The sequence below is a fragment of the Fringilla coelebs genome (assembly GCF_963513975.1).
Source record: "Fringilla coelebs genome assembly, chromosome: Z".
In the NCBI taxonomy this organism is placed as follows: Eukaryota; Metazoa; Chordata; class Aves; order Passeriformes; family Fringillidae; genus Fringilla; species Fringilla coelebs.
In genome coordinates, this window is record NC_140031.1 from 79,957,515 (window position 1) to 79,976,973 (window position 19,459).

Here is a 19,459-nt window from a genome sequence, read left to right on the forward strand (position 1 = left end):
GCTGCAGGGGCCCAGGGGGCTGAGCTGCCCCAGGGGAAGCTCAGCTCCAGCACCCACAGCAGCTCCTACCCCTCCTCCTGTACTGCCCTGGCTGCTTTTCTCACATTTGTCCCACTCCTGTCTCTCACAGCTGCTGTGCAGTGTTTTTTACCCTCTCTCTCCCACGTTGTCACATGAGCTTTTCCCCACAGCTGCTCCGTTCTGGAGCTGTCTGGCTCAGGGGCATCCCCAGTCTCATCTGACAGCAGCCACCCCTGCAGCCCACTCACCACCAAAACCATCTGTCTTTCTGGCCTCCAGGGTTTGCTGAACACACATGGCTTTGTACTTCGTCCCCAGTGATCCCCAAGTAAAATACAGAAATGGAGGCTCAAGCTAAAATTTATGTTGCACAGACTGTGTGAGCGAAGTTCCCTTACACATAATTTTCCTGTTTTCAGTTTTCCCTTTACCTTTGCCAGGGGTCTGTTAAATTCTGACATCTACCCCCGTGCAAGGGAGGCTTGAAGGCCAGCAAGGTGTTCAATTCTAGTGTTCAGTTTAGTCCAATTTCTAAATAAGTGTGTCACTGCAGCACTGGCCAAGATACAGCCTCTATGAAACTGGTCAAATGGGTCACAAACAGAAACAATTTATGCTCATAATTACCTTACATTGCTGTATTGAGCCAATTAATACACATCCCAAGCCATGTTAAGGGATATTGCCTTTACTGAGGAATTTTGTCTCTTTCACTTAATCTGTAAAACTACCTCAGGGTTTTAAACTAAATACAAAATCCAGCCTCCTTGCCTCTGTTTTAATGTGTTCAGGATGTTTGCTTTTTTTGTTTTTACTCTTAAACTCGTGTATTAGCTGAGGCCACGATATCTTTGGTACAAGTAAGTGGGAGAATGAAAATGCTGACGGGGAAACGTATCTTTATTTTACCAGTATCAGATGAAGGAAATGGATCAAGACTCTAAACCATGTCAGGCATTCTTGACTCACAGACCAGAGTTTATGAGAATAATGTGTGCAGCTGTGACCTCTGAAAGCACCTCCTGAATCCCGAAGGGAGCTACAGTGCTGGTGAGGTATTTCCCTGAGGAAATGCAAGTTTGGCTAAGCTCCTTCTGAGTTTCTAACTCTGTTGTAAATTACTTTCATACAGAACCCAAAATGCAGCGTTGAGCCTGGGAACCTCTTTTTTTGCCAAGACCTTTTCAAGACAGACTTTTTTTTTATTATGCACAGATTTGGAGCCTTTCCTTGCGAGAGGCCTCCCTGCTGTGTGACAAATGTGTGCTTGCTCAGCTGCAGGTAATGCCACACCACCCTCAGCAGAGTGCAGGCTTTGCATTTCACCCTCTCCAGACCAAGGTTTTTTTTCTGACCACTTCTGCCCATTTTCCATGCAGTTTTGAAATTAAAACCCTGGCCATTATGCTTTCTGGTGCAACTCTAAGTTATCCATCATAAAAGCTAAACTTTTTTCTTTTTCTTTTTTTTTAATCCTATCTTTTGTGAAGCATTTGGGTAGATTGGGTCTTCTGGGTGCTGTGAATGATACTAACTGGAGAACAGGAAGGATTGGTGAGATAGAGGTCTAAATCTCTCATTTCAGGATATGATGGTTTTTTTCCGTGTTGGACCTCTTGAGTCTCTGTAGGCCAGGAGTGGGTGATAATTCAGACTCATGCAGGTGCTCATTCTGGAAAGAAGCTGACCTAAAAACTGTCAGGAGTATTTTACAAAAACCTATTCGTGCCTGTAACCAGTGTTTTTGACAATGGTGTAGGAGTCTGCAACAAACAAACAAACAAACAAACAAACAAACAAACAAACAAACAAACCGTATTCCTATTACTATTATCAATAAATAAATAAATAAATAAATAAATAAATAAATAAATAAATAAATAAATAAATAAATAAATAAATAAATAAAATTTATTCAGATTACTTTTATTTTCCTCCTCACATGCTGCACCAAGGCAGAGAAGCTGCCAAATTACATTAAAATTGTGACTGGTATCTCCTATTTTAAAAAAATTTAAAAGGTTGAAAAGTCCCAAAAAGGCATCCAGACTTCAGCTCTGTGAGCAGTCCTATTAATAACAGAAGTGAGTGATATTATTTACTGACCAAAACCACTTTAGATTTATATCTTTTCTCTAAAAATAAAATCATTCTGAAGAATGCAGAAGCGGGAGCTTATTTTGCCAGCCATTCACTGTAATGAGAAAATGAGAACCAGCTCGGCATTTCTGTTTACGTGTTTTGTTTACCCACTACTGGGAACTTTGTGTGTTTATTATTGCTAAACTTCAGGCCTGCTATTCTAACCAAATGAGGATGAAACCTGGCTGTGAGTGGTACCAAGGCCCAAATTTTTGCTGCAAGGAAGATTAGTATGAAGAGAAGTGCATTTTTCTGGGAATGCCTTCCAAATGGATAACAACTTAGGATCATGGCATTCGTGTGAAAACTGGGAACAAACAAACAACATAAAACCCTGCTATAAAACATGTTCTGTTTATGAACTGGTACCTTTTTATTACATTGTTTATAAATAGAAGAGATTAATCTGTGTAGCTAAAAGCTGTGTGTTTATGCCACACTGTTTTCTGTAACTTGATTTCAGTTCATCCACCACACCATACATACACAGAAACCTGCCAGTGAGATAAAAGGTCTGAATTTTTTTTAAAAAAACCCTTTTTAAAGTTCTGTTGCCCATGCAGACATTCCAGGGGACACAGGATGTGTGGGTTGGCTGTGTAAAATCCTGTGTGGAAGCCCCTGGGTTAAATGCTGTTCTCAAACCAAGCAGGTTTGTGCAGACAAGGAGATCACAGAAACTCTGCTTTGCAGGAAAACCTGGGAACTACACACAGGTTATGTCCTGAAAGCCTTGGGAGCTGAAGTGGTACATTTTATTTGCAAAGTTAGCAATTACTGGAATCAGTAGGCATGGATTTGCAGAAATTTGCTTGCCACGGTTTGACTAAAACGCCAAAATTTTAAAATAAATCGCCCATTTGACATACCCATTGCTATAAGGGGATATCTGAACTCAGACTTCTGCACTTAGCTTGAAGATTTGCTTTATGACTACTGGAAAATTTCTTTCAAAAATGAGGATGGTACAGCTGTATTTTTTCAGGTACAACATCCACAATTCTGGGTCAGTTGTCACGAGCAATTGTGCTTGAAAAATTTTCATAAACATCTCCTACAAAACCTTTTGTGTTTTACCTAAGGGAAGTACCCTGGGCATTTAGTACTCACTGGCAATTCTTGTCTTATCCAGATCTGAACTCTGCACTTCACCTCCTTAGATCAGTGCCAAAATCTTCCCATTTTCCTTTATTCCTTGTCCTGAAGCAAACAAAAATAAGGTAGAAAACACTAAACACTAACTGTATTTATTTAGGGAATTTGAGACTAAAAGTGCTTCCTCTTTGCAGCTACTCAAACTTTATGAGCAGGTTGTATATTTATTTTCAAGCTGCAAAAACATATCAGGTAGGCATAGGAAAGACTGTTGGACTGCTCAATTACTGTGTAAAACAGATGGTGGAAGATCAGTGCAAAAATGAACCTGACTGGACAGAAAGTTACATCTTAGTTAGCCAGGAGTTTAGTGATTTTTTTTTTTTAAGTAAATATCTATGTCTAATTAGTTAAGAAATGTTTGACTGTGATTTTAGCTGGTTTTGATTTAGATCTGTGCTGGCTGAAAGTAGAAAATCCTGATAAATTACCTCACTGCACCTGCAGAAATGAACTTGGAGGATCCATACCCCTTAGAAACTCAATCAACAGCTGAAGAACAAAATTCAGTATAGAATGTTTTATTGGTTATCGTATAACCAGAGATTAATTAGATGCCATAGAACAGGAAAGGTACCTCGAGAGAGTTGAGGAGCTGAAGGCTCATGCACCCCAGAAACCTTGATTCATACGCTGCAGGCGCAATAGGGGAACCACTTCATGGGTCTGTACACCACAGAAAACTTCATTAATGGTAATGGTCCAGGCAGCACAGCAAATTTACTGCTTATCTGGGTAAAACTTTGCGTCCATTAAACAAAGATAGATGAGATCTGCTGGTAGGAATTAAAAGAAACAAATCCCTTATGCCATGATGCAATACAATGGGCAGACCTTTGGTAGTGACAGTGAAAAATCTTGGATGTTTTACTGCAAATAAATGCTTGAAAATTATTGGGGTTTTGAAAAAGTCTGCAGTGCATAAATTCCCAATTTTAACTAAAAATTTTCATTAGGAATGTTTATCTAACAGCTTTTTGCTGTGAGATTTAAAACTCTGTTTCAGACTTCTCACTCAGCTGCCTCCTCTGTCTGCAGTCTCTGACAGGCATAACAAAAACTTATGAAGAGACTAATAAATTAAAGGAAGTAGCACAATCTTCTCTCCAATAACCAAACAGAAAAATTTATATTCTGATAATCAAGCTCTGGATGGCTCTGCAGTTCATGTGACGATATTACCCTGTTTGACACTGGAAATGTTCTTAATTCTCACTCATACCTTTGAGGAAATCATGCTGCTGTGCCTGTAAAAGTGGCAGCTCATTTACCAGAGCTCTTGATATTCTCATTTCAAGGCCATCTCCAAGCAACAAGGCTCATCTCCTGTGAGCACACTTAATGCTTGAGAGATCCAAGATCCTGACATGAACAAAGCTGCTTTTTTTCCCCCTTTTTACAGCCCTGGAACAAGACATTCTGCACAGCAAGCCTTGCACAGGACCTGCCCTTCACCCCAAGCTGCCAGGGAGATCAGAGGCGGGGAGCAGAACAACAACTGCAGATGTGATCTCCTCAAAATGTTTTTGCCTTATAACTCATCCCAAGCTAGGATGAATACAGGTGGAGGAGAAAAAAAATTACAATGGATATTTAACTTATTTACTTATTTGTTTGTATGCATTGCAAATCACCTTTTGCTGTTGTTGCCTTTTATATCAAAGCAGCAGTGAGTGCACAATTAGCCCCTCCTGGTTTACCAAAAGAAATCTGCATGGAGATCCCAATAATGGGAATAATGGTTTAACAGAGATAACAAAACTTTCACTTCTGAATAGCTCTGACCAGCCAGGCTGGTTTTGTTAGTGAATTTGCAATAAGCAGATTTGATTGTCCATGGCTAGGATGGAGAAACAAATTCTGTTTGGGTCAATATATTGCAGTTAGAATTAATCTCAAGTAATTAGAAAAAAATTTTGTAGTACTAAACTATTATTATCATAATCATTTTCATTTTCATTCTTATTTTCATCATCATCATTATTATTATTTTCATTATTATTCATTATCATCATTATTATCAAAAGAAGTATTCCAGTATAAAGTAAGATGTATAGCCAGAAAACCAATAAAACTTCCTTTTTCTTTCCCCCTTTCACTGAGAATGCATTCTTTGGAGAGAAAAAACAAAAAAAAAAAGTGTTGAAAGAGAAGTCTACAAATTTTTCATTGTCCCTAAAGTCCTTACTTCAAGATCTTACAATCTACAGCAGTGAGATGCTGCTCTATCATCCCAGTAAGGTTTTCTGTACATGCACAGTATTATGAGCTGTGGAATTATTATTTCTCAGTGACAAAATCTCAGCAGACCATTTCTTTTCACAAAAATAAATTTTACTGACAAAATTTAAACACATACATTCATTCTCTAATCGCACTGGAATAAAAAATAATGGATATTACAATTTTCTTTTGAGGAATGTAATACTTTACCTTCATGATTCATTTTTCTGTTCCAGAGGGAGACAAAAGTCAGCTACAGGTTCTTCTCAGAGACTCACCTCATCATGGAATAACTGGATGTGATATATGGATGAAAATACATTTTCTCAACTGCAAATCCATGGAGCAGCTCTGTTACCTCCCTGATGTCACAGCCCAGTGTCATCTTCTAACTTAGATCAGACTTTGTGGCTTGAGCAGTCTGAAATACTCCTAAAAATGAAGCGCCAGAAATCCAAGTCAGTATTTACTTTATGAGCAATCAACACAAAACATAACAAAAACCTCCAACATTTTCAGGTTCACTTAATTGTTTCAGTCATTGGAATGCACTGGAAGAAAATTAAATATTTTGGCACGTCACAATCTGTTTCCTGTTGGACCTCTTTCATCTAAATGTGGCACATCTGTGCTATTGATAAATGACTCAGTCTTCGTGAGCATTGTTACAAGTTCTGTTTAATGAGTTAATAATTGTCTATTTCCAAGTGCAAAGGTTTAATCCATTTTTTTTAACATGCTACAATGATTGTTTTAATGCCTGTGAAACTCTTAGACAGAGTGACGAGGCTCATTTTGCCTTCCCGCTCACATATTTTTATCAGTTAGCAATTAACCTTTACTAACTCTTTACTGAAAGCACTTACTTGTGAGAGCACATTTATAGTGAAAAAGTTTTTCCACAACTTCTTTCTATTTCATAAAACTTTTCAATTAAACTCTTTTTTATGCAGCCTTTGGATCACAAAGAGCAGCAATGCTGTGAATAATAATAAAAGATGTGCTAGGAAGAAAATATTGAATGCAAATAGAAAAACTGCCAATTGCTGATTAAGTAAGAGTTCTAAGTGAGATAAGGATTGACATTGGTTTCTGTGGTGGGTTGACCTTTGCTGGCCCCCAAATGCTCTATTACTTCCACAAGAAGGACAGGTGAAAAAAATAGAAAAAAATTAAGATGTAGCGAGAGAAATTGTTTATCTGCTTTACAGGCAAAACAGGCTTGAGTTGGCAATGGAATTTAAATTAATTAAATTTCCTGCAAATTAACTGTAACGGAGTAGGACAGTCAGAAACAAACAACAAAAAATAATTTTAAAAACCCAATCTAAAAAACCCCACAAACATCAACAGCAACAACAGCAACAACAAAACACCCCCTCCCCCCAAGAAATACAATTTAAAAGACCCACACACAGACACATACCAAAAAGCCACTCCACATTCAAACACCTCCACCCCTCTATACCTAAAAACCTGAAAACTCTCCTTATGAAAACCCAGGAGATGGTTTCACATGCACTTCTTGTGCCTGTGTGCATATTCATCTCCTTCAGGTTATGACCACTTTAAAAGACTAAATTTTCACTAGGATTTCACAATTGCATATCACAAATGCATTAGAAGGGTTTAATTTTCATTAACTGGCATTGTAAAAGATTTCTCTTAACGTAGGTATTTGTTACTGATATTTGTAGGCTTGTTTATTTTTTTAAGTGTTTTCATTAGCTGCATAAACCAAGAATTATTTAATTGAGCAAGTCCTATTGCAAAAGAAAGGACTGAGAACATTTCTGCTGTTCTGTTTCAAAGCCACACTGAGGATGTTAACACCCTGGCATGCCACCTACATCTCAGGAATTCATGGCTTTTAAAAACTGGTATTTGCAGTGCTGGAGTCAGAGTGGGAGGATGAACACTTATGACACAGAACTGTGATTATCTGAAAAGCTTCTGCATTTTATTCAGGTAAACTAAACCTATCTTTCATCCAGTGGAAGCACAGATGAAAAGCATCAGGTTGCTGCACCCCTCCTCGAGGTTTAGTTCCATCCTAAGGAGCACAAGTGTTCCTCAATAATGCCCTTTCCAAGTGAACATCCTGCTGGGCTTGGGACATACTGTGCCTGCTGAACAGATTGTTTAGTTTTACCACCACCAATTGGATTCTTTAAAAACAAGACAAAAAAAAAAAAACCTGGAGGAGTTAAGAGTAATTTCTCCTGTGAATTCAGTTTGTGATGAGGTGAAGAAGCCATGACGACCTTGGTTGCTTTAATTAAACGTACACCTTGAAATAAATATTCTCCATCTGTTTGACTTGCTCATCAGGGCAGGAAAAACAGAATGGATTTCACAAACAAATTAGGTGACATTTTCTGAAATTCATGCACTCTATCTGTGCAGCCAGTAAATGATAAACTAGCATTGTTATGAGTCACAGCTACAAGAAGTATGGAATCACCCACTGGAGCAGGGAGAGAGTAATTTCCCACAATTTATTTAATTTAGTTTTAAAAATACTGCACATTTTGTTTCCATAGACATGAAATGTGCTTGCTACAAACTCAGCAGGACTCTGTCTTCTCAGAATGAAGCAGAGTCCTTCCACAATCAGAGATGGATCTTCTGAGCCTTACCTGGACCTACAGTGATGAGGCTCCAGTCACACAAAACAGCAGTAAAACAACAGAGAGCAGCTGCAGGCTGGCTGGCAAAAACCACTCGATTATCTGATTTTTGAGCCTAATTATTATATAAAAATATGATATAATAGATCATAAGATTTTTGGAGGCAATATTTTGAAGGTGATATGCTCAATCAAAGGGGGGTTCTTAAGCTTTCTCTGTCAGCTTAGTTGGTTTTGGTAAGGGGAAAACTGAAGGTATGCAAAAACAGGACATCAAGGAGACCATGACTGAAAATGACTGTTTCACCAAGAATTTCTCTATTCTTTCCTAAGGTCTTGCCTACCATCCCTACTACACCTGAAGTGAGAAAATAAAATCTTTACAGCTGAGCCTGCATTAAAGATGCAGACGGGAGTACATGTCTCTATACCAAATATTCATTTAGGAAACCCAGATTTTTGAGTAAATCCTACTGTTATCTGATTTATCTTACTGGGCCTGCTTCTGGATATTTTAAGTGCCAAAATTAATTATTCTTCTGAAGTTAAACTGGAAGTTGGGATGGCTTTTTTGTGGTTTTTGCTCAGTGCCATGTACAAGTTATGCTGGCATAGAGAAATCCTTCATGTGAGTTACTGAAGAATTATATTTTCCCTGTTCCACAGTTCCCCTTAACTTCAGCCCAGGAACTCTCTGCAACCCAGTGAAAACCCACAGATATGATTTAATTGCAAGTAAGATGAAAATCAGCTTTTTGGCAGAACAAGATGTGTCCAGTGCCTCATTAAAAACAATGGGAAATGAGGTGAGAACAGCACAGAAAGAAACACACTGTAATTTATCTAATTTTCACTGAGTTTCTTGAATTATTCTGAAGCATTGCAACATGAGTATCCCGAGGGACCAAACAGGGAAGCTTTAACTGTTCCTGTTCTTTCTTCAGTTTTGTGCCTTTTCTAAGTCAAGACAATAGGAAATTTAAGTCCAGAAGTGAAATTTTTAAGGAAAGTACCCATTCTAAGGTGCAGAAAATGTCAAAGGCCTGACTGGATAACTCATAATGAGAATGGTTAATTGATAATGAGAAGTAGCTTCCAGTAATTTTCATTGCAGTTAAGTGTTTAAGCACTGAAAATCCAATTAGACCACAACAGGGATTTTGAATGAGGCACTGATGGTTTGCAGTCCTCAGGTAAGACAGTCTAAAAATGCAAAAAGAAAAAAGAGCATCCATGCATGGGCCTGGTAATGGTGGGAGTGAAAAACTGCACTCTTAAATTTATTGGGTGTTCAGGGCTGCACCACCAAGACCATAAATGCCTAACTGTGATGTAACTCTTCTCAGGAAAATTAGAGCTACGTTTGTGTTCCTGGAGTCAAGATGTTTCCAGTAGGATTTATCAACAGCGCTGTTTTATTTTTGTTAAAATGTACTTATCCAACAGTTGGTATGTGCTGAAGAATGATGAGGCATCTGCTTGGATTTGTTTTTTCTCAATCAGTAATTAATAATACCTTGAGCACTGGTATTACCATGCAATAATACCATCAGCTTAAAGCTTCTTAGTTCCCAGATGTCCTCGAGTGGGGGATGCTAAGTGCTCTTTGTTCTTCAAATACAGAAACACAGAATGGTTGGGGCTGGAAGGCATCTCCGGAGCTCATCCAGTCCTGCCCCCTGCCCAGGCTGGGTCACCAGGTGACACAGGAACACACCCAGGTGGATTTGGGATGTTTCCAGAGGGGGATAGTCCACAACCTTCCTGGGAAGCCATTCCAGTGCTCTGCCCCTCCATGGAAAGAACTTCTTCCTCCTGCTAGGATGGGACTTCTTGTGGTTTAGTTTGCTGCTCTTCGTCTTGTCACTGGGCACCACTGATTCTGCCACCATCCCCTCAAGAACTGCCTTGGAGACATTTATACGCATTAACTAATTCCTTCATAGCCTTGTCTTCTCCACACCTTTATTTACCACACCCTTAAAGCTTATCAATTCCAGGATGCCCCTGACTACCGGATGCATCTGCTGCCTGTGCCACTGACGAGAACGAACCTCCTTTCTTCTGACCCGGCTTGAAAGCACACCGAGATTCCACCACAAAGAAAGCCCGGCTTGAGGCAAACTCCCTGCGCCTCACCAGCCGCCTGGGGCACGCTGTGAGGCCGACAACACCCTGCTCCCTTCCACCAGGAGACACTTCCACAGGGCAGGAGCCGGGAAGGAGGAGCCGCGGCCGGCCCGGCCCCGGACGGACGCGCTGTCCCGCCCGCCGCCGCGCTCCGCCCTTCCGCCGGGACATGGCGCAGGAGCCGCGGGGCATGGACGGCGACGTGGAGGACGGCGAGCTGTCCGGCTCCGACTCGGACATGCCCGGCGCCGGTTCCCCTGGACAGGTGAGGGTGGGCAGCGGCCGGACCGCCGCGCCGCGGTGCGCCGGGCCGGGGGGCTGCGAGACGGGAAGGCCGCGGAGGCCGCGCCTCAGGGGGTTTTGCCGGCGTTGGGCGCTCCTTCCTGGCCCGGGGGCTTTTCCCGGGGCTTGGTGGCCTCTCCCGAGGCTGCTGGCTTGGCTGTCCCTGGGCCGCTGGCTGTCCCTGTGCCGGTACCGCCGGGGCCTCCCCGCGGAGCCGCTGCCGCGCCGGGCGCGTGGCGCGGGCGGGAACAATGGGGACAGCGGCGGCAGTGAGGGCGAGGTGACCGCGCAGGAGAGCCCCGAGCTGCCAGCCCGAAGTCCCAAGAACAGGGAGAAGCCGGAGCTGCCGCAGCCGGGCCAGAGGAGGCTCCGGGACGGGCGGAGGGACGGAGCGGCTCTGCCGGCAGCACGGGCCGGCACGGCTGCCGTCGCTCCCCCGGGCGGGAGAAGCTTCGGGCCGAGCTCGGGGCGGCCCCGCGGCAAAGATGGACGGAGACAATTGCCGAGGGCTGCGGGGACAGCGCCCGGGGAATGGCTCCCGGGGCCGGAGGGCAGGGCTGGCCGGGATCCTGGCAGTGAGGAATTGTTCCTGGCAGGGCGGGCAGGCCCTGGCACAGGGTGCCCAGAGCAGCTGGGGCTGCCCCTGCATCCCTGGCAGTGCCCTGGGGCAGGGGAAGGTGTCCCTGCCATGGCAGGGCTGGCACTGGATGAGCTTTAAGGTTCCTCCCAATCCAAACCAGTCTGTGATTTGCAGTGGGTATAAGGAATTCATTCTGTGAGGAATTTGTACTGAGAGTATGAGGTATTCACGGCAGTGTACGGACAAAGATTTCAAAGATCGGTGTGTGACACTGTATGTGTGACGAATTTTATTTTCTCCAGTTATTTTGATCTTTGCAATATAGTTCTGAGAAATGAAGTGCAAAAGAAGTTTCTTACGGAAATGTTCAGTCTTTTTTTATTTATGCTGTGGTTGAGGTTTTTGCATTACACTTGAAGTTAAAAGTTTGTATTTCATAGCATGGTAAGTTGAATACTTCCCTTTTCTTGTTGAAACTGCACTGTGTTGATGAAAACAGTAAGACTAAAGAAAGAATTTTCATTTTACCTGAAACTGAATGAAGAGATCTTATTTTGAAAGATAATGGGACAGCATATAAATTTATGATAAGAAATCAGTCAGGGAATAACTGGAATTAGGAGTAAAAGCATTTCTTGAGTATTTATATATCAGTGGAATGATTTTTTGGTGGAGGGGGGTGTTTGTTCTAATTCATAAGACATAGTTAGTCCATAGTGTCTTGTTGGCTCAAAGGAGGAAAAATGGGTGATTCTTTAAAGGTTCTGCTGTCCCCAAGTTGGTCATGCGCTGTCCTGACTGAGCCGGGATCACAGAACACTCTGAGCACCGTCCCAGTTTTGTAGGTTTGGTTTTGGGGTTTATTTTTACTCGTTTGGTCTTTTTATTTAAAACTGCAGAGAGATTGTTAATTTTTCTGATGCTACACATCAGCTCTGGTCGGTTGCTGTGTTCTTCTGGTATTTCACTGTTCTCAGAGCCTGCTGTGCATCTTGCCCTGTTTGCGCATATTCACCACTTTTCCAGTTCTGTAAGAATTTTTGCTCAGCAAAGTTTGCCTGAAGGGGAAGAGCAGCTCCTGACGTCTTTCTGTGTCAGCCATGCTCTATTTCGTGCTCGTGCACTCAAAACACAGCAGTTCCAAAGGATGCTCCTGTGCTGTGGCCCAGGAGGTGCTCGTGGAGATCTGCATGGCCGCAAGGGCCAGAATTATGTCATTGAGCTAATCGACAACTTGATAGCTCTTCTAGTTTTCATGAATAATGTGTTTCAATTCCCTTTTTAATTCCAGAAGCTGCACACTGGCAGTGATTCCTGCAGGCCCTTCCAGAGCAGCCTCTCATCCTGTGCTCCCAGCGTTCCTTACAGGACCACCAAGAGCCTGGACTCCAGCGAGGAGAGCGGCTCCGACTCCGATGATGACAGCTGCCTGTGGAAGCGAAAGAGGCAGAAATGCTTCAACTTCTCCCCTGCCAAACCCGAGCCCTTCCAGCTCAGCCAGAGCCACCAAAAACAGACTGCTCTGCGTGGGAAGAAGGTCAACAACATCTGGGGCGCCGTGCTCCAGGAGCAGAACCAGGATGCGGTGGCGACCGAGCTTGGGATCCTGGGCATGGACGGTTCAATTGACAGGAGCAGGCAGTCTGAGACTTACAACTACCTGCTGGCTAAAAAGCTGATGAAGGAAGCCCAGCAGAAGGAGGCAGAGACTTTGGATAAGGAGCTGGATGAATACATGCACGATGACAAGAAGACACTGCCAGCAGAGGAGGAAAACGGGCAGGGCTTCCTGAAACGGAAGCGGCCCGTGAAAGACAGACTGGGGGAAAGGCAGGAGATGAGATACAAGGGAAGGTATGAGATCACAGAGGAAGATTCAGAGGAAAAAGTGGCAGATGAAATTGCTTATCGGTGAGTTAAATAATGGTGCATCTTCACTAAGTATTGGTGGTTGCTAGAAAGAAGGGGGGGGGAAGGTCCCGTGCTGCTAGATGAGGTGTCACACCAGATTGATGCCTTGGGTTTTAGCTTTTATATTTTTCAGATTCTATGCTGCTTTAGTGTGTACTTATGAGCTTCATATTAGGGGATGGTGAGCTCTTCACAGAGCAGGGAGAGAAAACAATTCCTTCTCTAGCTGGGCACCAAGGACAAATGATCCAAATCTCAGGCCCAAGAGCACAAACAATGTGGGCTAGAGAGAGAAGAACAAGAAGGATGAGACTGCATGGGCTAAATTAACTCCAATATGCAAAGGGACCAGAACTTATAAAAGTGAGAGACTGTGTGACTGGTTGTCCATTTTTGTGACCATTTTGGGTTCACCTGGGGTGCAGCCCTGGCTGGGCTCTTGTGCTGCCCAAGGGGATCCATTGAGGCCTTTTAATAAATCCCTACTTTATGCCTTAACTCAGTCTAGACTCTGTTCTAGGTCAGCCTTCTCAAGGCATAAAGATCACAAAAAGCCTTTCCAAAATCCTGAGATACAAATGCTTCACTGTGGCTGCTGATCTTGAAGAAACATCCAAATAATACTGCCTGTTTCTTCGAATTTTTGTTCTTTTTATTTACAGGGCCACTAGGGTTTATTGTTTGGGAACAGGGCAAGAAAAAATACTGCTTCTCATTATACAGATTTAGGCTTTTTTTGGGAAATACCCAGTGGTTGTTTCAAGTTTGACACTAATGCACACATGCTGTGGTCATCACAAAAATCTGCTCTAAAGCTTTGAAACTCTAGATAACTTGGACAGTGCAGTGTTTTGGGATAGAGTTAAACTGCCACACTCCTCTTTTAGTGCTGGAAGGGAAGAAAAAATTATGTTAAATGGGAAACAAAGCTTAGAAGATTTACTGACGCTTAGCTTGACATTTAAATAAAACTTGGTTTTACTGGTTATAGTTGTTTTTATACATGTGGTGTTACTTCAGAATCTGGTAATACTACAGCAATTAGTTATTAATGCTATTAATAGTTCTGGGTAGTTCCTATTTTCTTAATTTGAAAACTTAAAACATGTTTCTTGGAATAAACTCCTTTTTGTTTTATTAGGCTTCATTGAAATAGACCAACATTTTTCTTCTACAAATAGAAAATTAGAATTGTTCTAGTTGTAGTAGCAGTGGCACTGAGCTGTATCAATATAGTTCTGGTTGTAGTGTAATTTTTTTGTTGTTTTGTTTGCTTTTTATTGATTATCATAGATCAGTCAATAAACTGATTTCTTCTTTGTTATGTAGGTTTAACTGAAATGGCACATGATACAGGGGAACTTTTATACTTCCTCTTTTCTCCAGTTGCTGATTTAACTGTAAAAAGTTAATGTTAACTGTTAAATGCACAAGAAGCTTTTATATTTTGATTTCAGAGGTTTATGCAGGTCTTTGCAGTTTCATATTTGGTTTGATATTTCACACATCAATAGAAGGAAAATAACCACTCAAGGCATTTTCATTGAAACAAGTTTTAAAAATGCATGCTTCAGGGAAAAAACATGCTTTAGAAGCTCAGTATTTTTAAATCTGATTCAATAAACCATTTAAGCACATTTGAACAAATCTTCAGCACAAAATGAATTATTCATTGTGGAATTTCCACAGTCAGTTATACTCAAGGAATTATCCTGATAATAAATGTGCCTGTGCCTCTTTTTTTTTTTTTTTTTCCCTCTCTGTTCAGACTTTGTGAGCCAAAGAAAGACTTAATTGCTCGAGTAGTGAAAATAATTGGGAAGAGAAAAGCCATCGAGCTGCTGATGGAAACAGCTGAAGTAGAGCAGAATGGTGGACTGTTCATTGTGGTAAGGGAAATGTCACCCTGTGGGTTTGCCAGGGATGGGCAGGGCAGTAGCTCTTTACTTGTAGAATTTTGACACAGTGCTGTTGCAAGTCTCTCATGCTGGACATGTTCTCCTGGAGTTTTATGGCCTTCCCTTGCCATGAGACCCCCCTAATCAATATAAAAAAATAATTTGTGTAACACCTAAAAAAGCAATCTGTGTAACCTTCCAGCACAATTTGAGCATGAGGTGAATGAACCTGGAAATCACCCAGGTTCTTGTGCTGAGATTGGTGTTTGATTTGCAAGGATGATGCTGTGTCTCTCCTTGGAATCTTTCCCTCATCCTTGAGGATGAAGGAATCTCGGGTTTGAATAAAAACCAGCATTTCCAATATCCCATTTTCAGAATAACTCCCAAAAGGAAAACTGTTGGCTTTATTAGGGAACCACTAGCTGGTGTATCAGCAGAGCAAAACTGAGCACTGATTTCTGTTTAAAATAGTGTTAAAAAACCCTGTAATCCTTGGTAAAGTTGTCCATTTTTGGTCTGTTATTGTTCTTGTTAAATAATGATCCTCAGTGCAAAAAACACTGTGGGTAAGAAGAGCTGTGGGTGAGGAAAAAGTGGCTTAGAATGAAGAATTGCTTTCACTTGATTACAATTTTTAAGTTACATCACTTGGAAGTAGAGAGGAGGCAAAAAACAAGTAGGGGAACACAATCTAAAAAAAAACAACAACCAAATAAATTAAAAAACAAAACAAAACCACCACCTTCCCCCTTAAAAAAAAATGCAATACATTCTAGCTAGCTAGTTGTGTTAGAAGCATTCTATTGTCATGAAATTAAAAAGTGTTTACCAGAGGAGATGAAGGGACACAGCTCCTGGTGGCAAAGGTTGCTTTGTGAGCAGATCAGAGTACACTCTTTGAAAGGAGGCAGATCACAAAAGGCACCATGAAATGCAGGTGATAAAAACATGTTCACATGTGCTGTTTCAAGGGGCTGCTTAAAACCTGACCATCCCTCTTCTTGGAATTTTTAGATTACATAGTACATTATTTATCAGGAAAGTAAGTATCACACTTTGCACCAGTGTCATCCAGTTTTTACTGGAGTAAAAACAGCGTTTTATACTGCAAATTTTAATTGAATAATAATAATAATTAGCACTTGTAATTTACAGAGGTTTCAAAGTTATGCAGATTCCCTGCACTGCTGTTGCTGCACTGAAAACTCCTGGGTCAAACATGTGGCGGGGAGGAATTTTAAAGTACAGGGTGTGTTTCCTGTGCTTTCAACATAAATGCAAAATCCTGCAGCATTTTGCAAGTTGTAGCATTTCTGAGCACAGAAAATTATTTAAAAACCCCTGAGATGAACATAATTTTGTTAGATTTGTTTTAGAGATTTAACTGAGGTTATGTGTGAGGAATGATCTGATAGTTTAACCTAGTGCATAACTTGTTGCAGGGAGCTGTGAGAGTAGTTAGAATATTATTCGTATTTCATTTCTTCTCTACCAAGATCAGTTTTAGTGTGTAGTTTTAACAATTTAACATTATATTCTAAGGGAATTTTTTTGTAACTTCATTATTTTCCTGTCCAGATTTAGCAGGCTGATTGTTGCCTTTCATATGACTAATTCAGTGACAAATGAGACACAGCCAAGGTTATTTTCATCTGGTATTTAACATACCAGAACTTTAATTGGCTTTATTCTGCCTCAACACTGAGTGTTGCCTTAGAGGCTATTTTTTTTCTCAACACTTAGCATTAAGCTTGCTATTCCTAATTTCTTCTCTCCCTATTAAGAATGGCACCAGGAGAAGAACACCTGGGGGTGTTTATTTAAACCTGCTGAAGAACACACCAAGCATCAAAGAAGAAAAAATCAAGGTAAAAATGTCAGGAGTTCAAATGTACATTCTCATTTGGGTTTTTTCTTCCTACTAGAAAGGTCACAACTGAAGCACTCTAACTTCTAATAAATGTAACTGTGTATTCCATCAAAACCAGGCTTTCACATTCAAAAGACAGGCAAAAGATAAAAGGTCTACTCAAAAACTGTTGAATTGCCATCAACTCTAAGCAGAGAGAACTCATTTTTGCACGTTGCCAGTCACAAAAACCTTTTGAGGAAGATGAGGTTGTAGTGTCTGGCAGAGGTAAATGTTAGATTGTCCTCATTTGTAGATTTGTATTCCTTACAGCAAAGCTGTCCACATTGTATTTCTCCCCTTGGAGCTTTGTGTCATTGTGCATGCACTGAATGTAGGTCTCCCAGTAGAGTATTTTTGTCCTGTATACTCCAGCTGTGGCACCAGGCAGATTTCTCATTAAACCAGTTGATGGTCTGAACCTAATCTGAATTTCTCACTGGGCTCATCTGTAGTGCTCTTTAAATCAGTTTTGTAAGCTTGTAAATATTATTTCTCCAAGATCTTTTAACTTAGTGAAGAAAATACCAACTTTTTTTTTTTTGGTGGCATACGCTACTTTATTAAAAAAGTTTTTGTTAGAGTTTTTACTTTGCTTATAGGTGGGTACAGGTAATTCTGTAAACCCTTCTAGAGTCTGATACTGGGAATTGAGAAAAGTCAACTTTGTGTCAACATTGAGATTGTTTGAAGAAAAAAAAAAGAGACAGGAAAATAAACATCCTTTCATAGCTTGCAGTGGTCAGAAAAAAATTTTAGAAGTTTCAAGGCTGATCACTTTACACTATTAGAAAGAAAATTTTCTGTTCTACCCCTCTTTCTTAAGTGCAGGTTTTTTTCACACTTCTGCTCTCAATAACAAGTAGTTTAGTTAAATATTGACCAGTATTTGTAGTATCTTCTTTTTATGACTTCACTTTTTTTTTTTTTAAGGAAATACCAGTAAAACAAATATGCAAATATGTTTTGTTGTTTACTTGTTTTCTTTCAAGGAAATATTCTATCTGGAAAACCAGAAGGAGTATGAAAACAAAAAAGCTGCCAAGAAGAGGAGGATACAAGTTCTGGGGAAGAAGATGAAGAAGGCCATCAAGGGGCTTAACCTGCAGGAATATGATGATGCATCCCGTGAGACTTTTGCCAGTGACACAAACGAGGCTCTGGCTTCCCTGGATGACCTGCAGGAAGGGCACCACGAGGCAAAGATGGAACCTGAGGATACTATTGAAATTGATAATGCCCACGATTTGGAGATCTTTTAGTTACTAATATTCTTGATAGCAGAGTCCCTATAAAAACATGTTAAATGAGGCTTTCTTGTAATCCCATGGCTTCTTGTTTTCAAAGCATGGGGAATACTTGATGCTGAAGAACAGGAGGTAATTCTTAGCTAAATTTAACAGCATGAAAGACTTTTAATTGTCCTGTTAATTGTTTGCTGAGTCCTCAGAAACTGTTAAGATTTTTCTAGATAGGAGCCCTGCGTCACCTTAGGAAGTGTTTTTGGTCACATGTTAGGTTTAGGAGTTAAGGCTATGTTTTCACCAAATACTTCTCATTTAATTTGCTGAAGTACACAAAGTCATCAGGTAAGCAATGCTCTTTACTACAGATGAACAGAAAAAACAGAGTAATTTTAGTCTTGATATAAATGGTCATATATTCTTAATGTGACAGTGTATTGACAAAAACAGTATTTATAGGATTAAGACCTGTAAAAACAGATTGGTTTGTGAAACAATTTTAGTGGTCCCTGACCTTTGAATAACAACCTTGTAAATAAGCAGTATTGAGCAATGTATGCTTCAGATTTCTGCAGTATTTTTAGTCTTTGTATTCCAATGGTGACTTGAGCTTCCTATCCGTTCTAAGCATTTTCCATGATTAGACACACCTAAGTTCCATGGATCTTTTTGTTTGCAGACAAATATAACTGAAAGCCTTCAGAGTATTGAGATTTTACTGAGCTGTGTTCTCTTCAAGGGTCTGTAGACTGTACATGCAGATATAAACCCTTTACCTTGCAGTTCTTGTTCCTGTCCTCCTCCTGTGTGCAGTGAGATAATGTGCAGCTTGCAGAAGATCTGCAGTTTTTCTGTGCTGACTCTTGCAGGGGATATTTTTTTTTATTACTTACTTGATGCAGGAAACTGTTGTGTAGTTTGTTAGTTCAGGTGAAAACAATTTTTATGTTGAGTATTGTTTTTAATATAGCTAAAGAACATGTGCAACACTGATATCTATGTCTAAAGTATTTTGTCACTAATAAGTTGTGGCTTTTTTTGTGAGTAGACACTATTCAGCCCAACTTTTGCCCATAAATTTTGTTCATCTTTGAGTTTCAGAAGGAAAGTGTGTCAGTAAAACACATAATCCATTTACAAAATTGAACAATCCAGTGCTGCCAACAGCTGGCATTTAAAGAATTGCAGCATTTGAAGAAACATTTCTTACACATAACAGCACATTCCATTACCTGCCTTACTAAACCTGGGTTTTGACTTTTCTGCTTTTTTTCTGTTCACATGTCAGAGCTCCTAATTGTTAAAAAGTTAATCAGATGTGCAGCATGCCT

General features: G+C 40.6%; 1 protein-coding gene across 1 annotated transcript; it reads left to right on the forward strand.

Moving 5' to 3' along the window:
- Positions 1-10,450: 10,450 nt before the first annotated feature.
- PHAX (phosphorylated adaptor for RNA export) lies at positions 10,451-19,121 on the forward strand. The gene is made up of 5 exons (XM_084225618.1): positions 10,451-10,566; positions 12,455-13,074; positions 14,843-14,963; positions 16,760-16,843; positions 17,877-19,121. The coding sequence occupies exons 1-5, from the start codon at positions 10,471-10,473 to the stop codon at positions 18,144-18,146; spliced, it is 1,191 nt and encodes a 396-aa protein (XP_084081744.1). The 5' UTR covers positions 10,451-10,470; the 3' UTR covers positions 18,147-19,121.
- Positions 19,122-19,459: the final 338 nt, after the last annotated feature.